This window comes from Hipposideros armiger, unplaced genomic scaffold, assembly GCF_001890085.2.
Source record: "Hipposideros armiger isolate ML-2016 unplaced genomic scaffold, ASM189008v1 scaffold_41, whole genome shotgun sequence".
NCBI classification, from domain to species: Eukaryota; Metazoa; Chordata; class Mammalia; order Chiroptera; family Hipposideridae; genus Hipposideros; species Hipposideros armiger.
Window position 1 is genome coordinate 1,940,361 of NW_017731391.1, and position 10,063 is coordinate 1,950,423.

The 10,063-nt window shown below is 43.6% G+C and overlaps 1 protein-coding gene across 2 annotated transcripts in view; it reads right to left on the reverse strand.

Annotated features, from left to right (window-relative positions):
* Positions 1-7,111, reverse strand: part of IYD (iodotyrosine deiodinase) — a 16,991-nt gene extending 9,880 nt beyond the window's left edge. The window contains exons 1-2 of one of the 2 annotated variants that reach the window (XM_019638907.1): positions 6,854-7,111; positions 459-650 (exon numbers count right to left, since the gene is read on the reverse strand). In XM_019638907.1, the coding sequence (XP_019494452.1) occupies positions 459-650; positions 6,854-7,031 (370 nt within the window). In that variant the 5' untranslated portion in view covers positions 7,032-7,111. Of the gene's footprint in view, positions 1-458; positions 651-6,853 lie in introns of those variants that run through there. The other variant, XM_019638910.1, reaches the window with a different exon arrangement.
* Positions 7,112-10,063: the final 2,952 nt, after the last annotated feature.

Genomic DNA, 10,063 nt, shown 5'->3' on the forward strand with positions numbered 1-10,063 from the left:
GTGTGTGTGTGTGTGTGTGTGTGTGTGTGTGTGTGTGTGTGTGTGTGTTTTAAAGCGGGGGAGGAGATGTTTCTCTTCTAATGTATAATAGTGTGTTCAGGAACTTCAGTTTTTAATAAAATTTCGTAATGTTAAATAATTTCAGACATTTTAAACTCTTGTCACATTTGCTCCCAAGAAGTCTGTAATAGTCAAAAGTTTGTATTGGGTTGTTGGAAACATCATGACGCATTTTTGCAACGAAAAACATAGAAAAAATACGTCATGACTTTTCCGACAACCCAATAGAAAGCAGACTCGTTATGTTTCTGGCAGTCAGTGTATACCTGGCTGTGACTTTATAGGTAAGCTTATACCGCTAGGCTTTATTCACTGTGTTTGAATTTCAACATTGCTCCAACATAGTCACAGCAATAAAGCAGCTGATGTTCTCAAAGGCCCAATATACAATTACAGACCTGCTGCTTTGATGACATTATCAATGACTTCCATTGGGACTTGCTCATTACTTATGAATCTCACAGACCGTCTCTTATTGAGAAATTCATAAAATTCCTGAGATCTCTTAACCATTTCCTTCTCAGGATACCGGGTGTGGGAGAATGGGACATGTTCAACATTTTCCTCTGACTCTTGCCATTCGTCAGCATCTGCAAATAAGAACAAGGAAAGTAGCAAATTAAATTATCTCTCTTGACCGTCGCAGAGGAGAAAAAGATAAAGTTCTCAAAAATGTCTGTTATGAGCTCCAAAACACCAACAAAAGATGAGATGAATAGACCTATAGACTCCTGACCCCAGATTTTGACAATTTTTCAAATTCCAGACTGGTTATAAATCAAGAAAAACAAATTGTTTTACCTACACAAAGATGAGAAATGCAAATCTCTGTTAATGGTGAACTAGCTTATTTCAAACCATCTCTCACCAGCTGAAAATCATTCAGATCACTAAATAAAATATTTTTGAAGTCCTTTTAAAAACTGTTGTATTGCTGACGACATAGTAAGACATTCCCAGGCTAAAGCTAAAGGGAAAATATGAACCTGCAGAGTCAAGTAAGCACAGAAGCTGCACTTTCCCTGATTGTATTTGCTAATCTCTACACATTTAAATTTTCATTTTTATAGTTTTAGAAATCAAAGCCCAGGCCCATACACAGTAGGAGTCTAATGAGCTGGAACCCCAAGACTACATCCTTAGGGAAAGCATGAATCATAGATAAATCAGGCCCTAAAGGGTTATACTATTTTGGTGGGTCCTGCCTCAAACTTAAACTTGGTGGTTCTACCTGAAAATACCTCTGTCACCTAGCAAGAGCAAATGTCAATATACTAATAAGCTCACAAATATAACTACCAGCAACCCACAAAATACAATCCAGTATAAAAAACGCAACAAAAAAGCCTGAGGAAGAAACAGCAGAATCACTTTTTTAAAATCAAGTCAAATGCCTAAAGTCTCCAAATGTTGGAATTAGCATACTCAAAAGATAAAACTACTATGATTACTATATATATAGAGAAAAAGAGGACACATTTATATAAATCTGTAGGGTATCAAAAAGGATAAAAGGATGGGCCGGTCGAGTGGCTCAGTTGGTTAACAGTGAGAGCTCTGAGCAACAGGGTTGCAGGTTCGATTCCCACATGAGCCAGTGAGCTGTGCCTGAGCTGTGCCCGAGCTGAGCTGCTGCTGAGCTGTCAACAGATGGCAAGATGGCTCAGCTGGTGAGAGCACGTGCTCCTAACAACAAGCTGGTTTGACTCCTGCATGGGATGGTGGGCTCTGCCCACCTGCAACTAAGATTGAACACAGCACCTTGAACTGAGCTGCCTTGAGCTGCTGACGGGCAGCCGGATAGCGACTGGACTTGGAGCTGAGCTAGCTGTGCCCTCCACAACTAAGATTAAAGGACAGCAACTTGGCTGTTCTCCTTCCCCAATTCCCCAATAAATCTTTAAAAAAAAATAAAAAAAAATTTTAAAAAAGGACAAAAGATGACATTAAAAAAATAAAACTATTTGAACCAAAAAATAAAATAATAGGGTTAAGAACTTAATGGATATGATTAATAGCAGGTTAGACATACCTAAAGAAAGAATTAATGAACTAGAAAATAAGTCAGAAAAAAATATCTAGAATGGAGCAAGAAGAGACCAAATATGAAAAATATAAAGAAAGAGCAAGAAAAAATGGAGTAGAGTAAGAATGTCTAAAATACATTTGTTGATAGTCACAACAGGAAGATTAAGAAAGAGGATCTGGCAGAGGCAATATTTGAAGAGCTAGTGTCCGGGATTTCCCCCAGAATTGATGAAAAATGCCAAATCTCCATATTTATATAAGAGGCCCAGTCAATTCCAAGCAGTACAAGAAAAAGAAGCCCAATACCGTTTATAATCAAATATAAATCGTTAAAAGCAGCCAGAGAAAAAAAATATCACCTTAGGAAGAACAATAAGAAGAATAACTGAAATCCTAGCAGCAACAAGAATAATTGCCCTGAAATTAAGTGGATTAAATGCTCCTTATTTAAGCCAAGGTGTCATAGGAAGGAGTACAAAGGTATAAGCAGAAGTGTGATGTAATCTAACTTATGCTTTTAAAGGTATAGTTTGGAGAGAGACAGAGTGAAAAAAAGGAACAGCCGTAAACAGAACGTTTGAATAGCCCGGGTGAGGGATGATGTTGTCTGGGACCAGCCGGGCAGCAGAGAGAAGGACAGGAATGCCCTGATTATTACAGCGTCTTGGAGATAAAGACGATAAGACTTGTGAAGGTGTGTGGTTGGGGGCTGGTGGGGAGGGAAGAAATAAGGATGACTCCCAGGCTGCTGGCTTTGGCGCCTGGGTAGACATGGCACCATCCACTGGGATAAGAGGGTGAAAGATGAACAATTTGGGAGAGGTGGGCAGAAGTAGGCATAGGAATCAACAGTGTATCACGTTCCAGGTGCCTGGGAGTCACTCAAGTGAAGATGTCAAGCATGAAAGTGAAGTTCTAGAAGGCATGATGTCACTTTGGGAGCCCTCACATAAAGATGAGAACGACAGTAGGAACACAGGGAAGAGGGCGAGAAGACCCAAGACCTGGCCCTGAAGGTCTGGGCCACCCCCGGTGGAAGTCTGGTAGAGGATTGGCCTTCATGCACACTGGCTCCCACACACTTCACTCCTAGGTGTCTGAGGATGGGGAAAGGCCGGCAGGAGGGAGCTCTCATGAAAGGGGGACTAACTTCAAAGGGACTGAGAACCCAGATGCAATGCTAGCAGGTACCATCGTTTGCTTAGTGCTTGTCATAAGAAACTTTGTTTTACATTGTCCTAGCCAGGGTAAGGTTTTTACATTGGGCCCAGACTGTACACATGTCCGGAGGAAGCCCAATTACTAAGCAAAAAGGAAGTAGGTGGGATGAGGGAGTGACAACAAACACTTATCAGCTTTTTAGCATTCAATTCTGAACCAAACCCAGATCTCATCAGTACCAACGCTGAACTTTATCAAATGTGTCAATAAAGACTTTCAACACCAAAGATACTTTCTGCACCATTTGTCATGAAATCTGGCCACCTCTGTAGTCAGTAAGTGATAAACGAGCAAATGCATGAAACGCTTCCTTAACTGAGCCATAAGTTACCAACTCTTAGATCCATTCAGCCAGCATTGGTATAAAAACTAGACAGGCTGGGTGCATGACTTGGCAATTTCCACAGCTTGGAAAGTCCAGGGTAGGTGCTTCTCTAGCAGAATGAAGTGGCTGCTGAGCCTTATTCAACTGCCCATTATCTCTGAGCAGGGCAGAAACATGGCCTAAGCACTGTTGGGTTCGACTGTTAAACCCAAATTTCCTGCAGGGCACTCCGTTGGGGGCATAGGAGGGCCTGCTGTGCCTGGAGCCCCTCCCAGGCCAGATGGTTTTACGTCCTGCCTGGGGCAGGCTGAGCCAGGCTTGAAGAGTGAAGCAATACAAACTCAAAAGGTACCAGTTCTCTCCTTCCTCTCAAGCTCCTGACTGCCCCCAGGAATGTGGCCCTCACCAAGAGAAAAGAGAACCGCCTCTATAAACTCTGCGGTTGTCCTGGCTCCATCCTAGGTCAGCCAAGTCACCCTGGGGGGTTTATGCAAGTTGTAAAGCCCACATATTCCAAAACAAACATGTGCTTTTGTGGTTTGCTTTTTAATCTGCGTCCTGTGCTGCTGCACTTGGGGTTGGCTATTGACACCAAAAGCAACTCTCTTTTATCATTGCTTTAATGTCAAGGAACTCTAAATTGCTCCATAATTAGGTTTAATGGCCAAGTAATGCTAGGTCACATCTCTCCTTTAATGTTGAACCCAGAGCTATTTTTGGCTGGCCTCCACACAAATTTCTTTTGTGTTTTGCAGTTCCACTTTAAAATCTTTGCAAATGGGCTAAATATTTTCTAGCTATGAAACTACAAGGCCAATTGGTGTCATATCATTCTTGTTCCCTCCTGTGATTTTTTTTGGAGCTTTGCAGAGCAATACTTACTAAGGTTGAGGGAGATGCAGTAAACAGATTCTGATGGTGGGGATGGGAGCAACTTCAGGGCTCAACACTTGTCCAGAGAACAGCAACCTTCCCTACTACCCCAGCCATCACTCTGCCTCTTGCGTGGCTTCTCAGCCATTCACCTCCCTAGCTGCAGTCTAGATTGATTATTTCACTAGCAGCAAGTGGGGTGGTGGGGCTGGGGAATCTGGGGTGTTCAGGTGGAAAGACACTTGAAGAGAGCACCACTATCCTGGGTGGCATTGACATAACTTGTTTCTGAGCCCCTGCATATCGCTTTGCTCTGTGTCCCCAACCTTCAGGCCCAGCCCCAGGTCTGACTCCCCACCAGCCTTATCGATCCCCCTTGTATCTCCCAAACTCTTGGGCCTTCAATCCAGTGGCCTTTCCTCAATGCACACTACCTTTCAGTTCTCAGGGAATTTTTAACCCTGCTGGTCATCTCCTGCCTCCTGGGTTCTAGGTCATTCTCCTATTGGAAAGGCAGCCGAGCAAACTGTTATATGCCTGGACTCGAGCCAGGCTGGCTGGGTCCTGGCTCCACCACTACCTGTTGAGCAGGTGACTTAGCCTACCTGAGTCTCAGTTTCTTTATCTGTAATATGTGGATAATGATAGCCACCTCATTGTATTGTTATGAAGGCTAAGTGATTTACTACGTGTAAAATGTGACACTGGACGCAGTAAGTGCCATTATTATCCAGTACTCCTTTTTCCATACCTTCCTTTCCGTAGCCCGTGTCTCCCACCGCATTTCCTCTTACAGCAGGTGCTCACCCCACCTCAGTTCCATCCTCAGCCTTCTCTCTAGCGATACCCACTTAGTATATTTGTTAGTTTCCCAAGTCCCAAGTCCCACCCTTATGCTGGTGATTCTCCAATCAGTACCGGGGACCTTGAGCTAGACTCTTCTCTCCTGTTTCTCTCCTACGTGTGACGATCTTCTCAAATCTGAAAATTCCTAGACTACACTCATCTTCCCCTTTAACCTGGACTCTCTGCCCTACCCATTTATGCGAGTGTCCTTCTGACTCCTCCAGCCTCCAAATCGTGCCCTCTCCTTCTTCTTCCAATATCCAGTTAATTACCAGACCCTCCTGTTCTTCCTTTAACTTCACCCTGACTCATTCCTTGCTCTGCGTTCCCGCTGCCTTCGCCATCAGGCCATCCTCACCGGGACAAATCATTACTCAGCTTCATAATGCACATCCCTTTGGTCAAGGGAAGCGCTTCTCAACTGGGCATAATTGGCATGCAGGTGGGGTTTCCTTCACCAGAAGAGAGTAAGAGGCAGCCCCAGGAGGAGGCTGCCTGGGCTTTGACCCCGTGAGGGACATTCAGCATTGCTGGCTCCCAGCACGGACTGCAGCGGTATGCCCCACCCCCGCTCCCGAGAACACTCACACGCGCGCACACACATAGGCAAACACGCACACACATACATATACACACGTGCACATATACACACATACACATGCACTTTCAGGTGGCCAGCTGATAATCACTGAGCCTCTTCCACATCAAATCCATTCCACAAACCCACCTCAGACGAACCTCAGACTCAGTTACCCAAGGCTCCTCACCTCTTGTTTCTCAGTCAGCCATGACCGGCCCGCCTGCCCTCCCCCATCTCATTTCGCCCCTTCCCCTGATCAGCGCAGTCTTCCCATCTTCTCGGCACCTTTCCCAGGGATTCAGTCCCTATGCTGATACTCTATCTGCTCCTCTTACCTGCGGTGTCTCCTAACCCCTGCTATTCATGTCCTCTTAATTCACCAAGCCTGGTTTGTCCTTTATCCTAGCTGCCCCACCACGCCCTCAAGCCTTCTTAAAACACTTTCTCTAAATGTGGCCTGTTTATTGCCTCGTCTACTGAATTGGACACTCGGTTTTGAAGACAGTGGCCACAGGGCATGGCACAATGAAAGGTAGCAAGTCCCTCAACAGATGCCATTTTTTAAATTTTTCTAAATTTTCTATCAAAACCTGACCACAGCCACCCGGAGCCTGTGATGTGCCCCTTCAGAAAGGTTTTAACAGCCAGAGCGAGCATGATGGAGCCAAGGACAGTGTCAGCCGTCGTCAGCTTTTTAATGAGCATCCAGGAATGACGGGGAGTTGGTGCCAGCAGGTAACAAGCTGACCACCTGAGAGAAACAACATGTCCCTGTCAAGCACTAATTTGCTTGCACGATAGAGGTTGATTAGGAAACTCACCTGCATGAGTTTCTTCCCCTCCATAAGCCCTGCCATCAACTTGCACGCATCATAAAAATGCAAACGGTGGAAGCTAAGTAGTGTTGCCCGTGTCTTTACCTTCTTCCTCTTGGTGGAGGTCAGTGCTGTCCTTTAAGTCTTCATCCACCCAGGGTCGAGCCTCAACCGTGGCTCCAGGCTCCCCGTTCCCTCTCTCGATGCTTCCATCAGCACTTTTAAAGATCCACACAATCAAAATGCAGACAACTGCTACCAAGACTGGAGTCAGGAAAAACATAGTTATGAGACGATGCCGAACGGTGCACACACTTCCCACTCACCGGAATTTAAACAAACAGGACAGGAATGGGCAATGCCAGGAGGCGGAATGAAGGGAGAGAGAGGTGTGTTGGGGAAGGAACAAAGTAAACTCTCTAACTCTGTGGGGACTTTGCCAAGGAACAAAGATCACAACCGTGTGCATGGAGGGTGGGTTATGGGTTTGCTAAACCACAGGTGCATACACTTCTACATTGATTATGTGCCCAATCAATACAACCTTAGACAATCATTGCCAGGATCTGAATAAACACTTGAATGCACTAGCTCTTGCCAGCAGTGGTAGAGGCATTTAATCTTCCTCCCCGTATATTTTCTCTGAGAGCAACACGGCCTGAAGCAAGGAATTGCCTGGAGAACTTGTTTTTAAGGGAACAGATTTCCAGAATCAGAAACTCTGGGTGGGGCCCAGCAATGTATCTCAACAAGCCCTCCAGGTGATTCTGATGCTTGTTAAAGTTTGAAAGGCTCCCTCCTCACATCCCCTACTTTATCCCAAATTCAGATCCTACAAGCCCTCTCCCTCCAAAAAAAGCAAAGTATTGTACACATCAGATGCTTATTGAAATTTTCCCCAACATGATGTCTCAATAAAGTGCAGTATCTTGCACATCATAAATATAAATTCAAAAGTTTAAGAATGGCAGTGATGTTTTTAAAACTATATTAAGGAAGATTCATCTGGCCACAAGCTCAGGTGCCAACAAAGGCTGTGGCCAGGAAGGCCGATCAAAGAACCACCGTAGGAGTCAGATGAGAGCTAACAGAAGTCTCACGTGGGGAGAAAATTGTGGATCTGGGAAGAGGAAATGTTTGCATAAAATTTGGAGGTGGTGAAAATGAGAAGGTCCAGACATGGGGGTTATAGAGTGGGAGTCAAAACTTACCTCCCTCCTTCTCCAGGCAAATCATGTATTTCAGCCTGGACTTTGTCTTGCTCCTTCCTTATCCTGGGGAGGGAATTTGAGATTCCACAGCCTTACCTTATTACTTAACCCAGTGAGCATTTAAGTGGGGCCAGAGATGGGGCTCCCTGGGGGCAGAGACTCTTGGCTTGAAAGGAAATATGTGTCTCACAAAGCTGGGGATTGTTCCAGAATGTGATTCATCAAGTGAGCCTGGCTCTGCCCCATCAACGCATGACTTCTGAGATGGAGGATTTCCCAAATGTTCCTTTTCCTCACCAAGCAGTATCCAAACAGTAGTAGTACTGCCAGGTCATGGATTGGGGTCCACAAAAGAAAAATGACAGAATTCTCCAACCACTGTATTATGTTATCTTCTGAAGTAAAATTTTTATATGAAAGAGCTTAGCCACAAAGCGACATTCATTCTAGACAAAAAGAACAAAACTCTGTGGTGATATCAATCACAAATGTTTTTTAATAGAAAAATGGCATGTTCCAGAGAAATAGTATTGCAGCATTTACCAACACTGTTGTTTGTTTCTTCTAGAGACTCATTATTGCTTTTCTTCAAATTAATAAAAAAAATTTATCATCAGAACTAATGATTGTTTCTCAATCTTATTTCTCCTCTAAGCATAAATTATGAGGCATAATTTGGACAATACAAGGGGGCTTTTGATAAAGGCATTGGTTGCTTGGCATTTAAGGGGATGCCTGATATATCAGCTCCCTAGGGTTGCTTTAATGAAGTACCACAAACTGGGTGGCTTAAATTTGTCTCAGAGTTCTGGAGGCTAGAAGTCCAAAATCAAGGTGTTGGAAGGGCTGTGCTGCCTCTGAGACTCTGGGGGAGAATGTGTTCCGGTTCTTTCTCTTAGCTCCTGGTGGTTGCTCCTTGGTTTGTAGACACAAATCCTTGATGCTCCTTAGCTTGTAGACACCTCACTCCAGTCTCTGCCTCAGGAGTCACATGGTGATCTCCCTGCATGTGTTCATGTCATCCTTCCGGGTGGGTCTCTGTCTCTGTGTTTCTTCTCCTCTCTTTTTAAGGACACAAGTCATTTTGGATTAGGGCCCACCTTAGTGACCTCATCTTAACTTGATTACATCTGCAAAGACCCTATTTCCAAATAAGGTCTTGTTCACAATTCCTGGGTAGAGAGAAACATATCTTTTTAGGGACACACATCAACCATAACACCTGGTAAAATGGAAGTAAAGACACTTTAGCTTCTTTTCTATGAAGATAAGTTCTTTGTGAAACATGAATCAAATCATGTAACATCTCCAGGTTTTCAATCTTTCGAGTTGTAAAGTGGGGAGGTAGAGCAAGTGAAATTTCATTCATTTCTCTCTCTCCTTGAAGAGAAAGTGCTCACTCAACCAACTTGTCTATAATTCCCTGTTGGAGTTAAAGGCTTGTCAATGACTAACTTGTCCAGCTGGGACTTTGAGATTGCTCAATTCAAATGTTGGAAGACTAGAATCCTGTTTTGTGTGTGTCTAGATCCAACCTTGAACTCTGGAAAGGCCAGAGGTCCAAAGATTACATATTTTAATTTTTCTGAAAATTTAAAATTGTATTAGTTAACATTAACTACTACAACCAACACCAGCTGGTCAAGTCCTTCTCACATCACATCACTCTGACCTTCACCTTGACTCCACTTCTCCATTGGGAGAACCAGTTGAGAGAAAGGAAAGGATCTCTCTTTCTGATTACATTGGGCTTACCCAGATAATCCAGAATAATCTCCCTGTTTTAATATTTTCTTGAAAATATTAACATAAAAGGGTATTTTATAGGCAAAGGAAAGTATTCAGTGCTTTTCTGGAAAATGATGCCTTTTAAAATCTCTTTCAGATTGTATGCTAAGCATCAGTGTAGGCTGTTATGCCACTCATTAATATAATGAGTTATGATACTCTTGTTTTATGAATAAGTAATTTAAACTAAGCCTAAAGATGATTGCATACTATTTTCTTAATGGTGGTAAATAAAATATACGTCACATGAAAGTTACCATTTTAACCATTTTTAAGTGTACAATTCAGTAGAATCAAGTTCATTCACCTTGTCGTG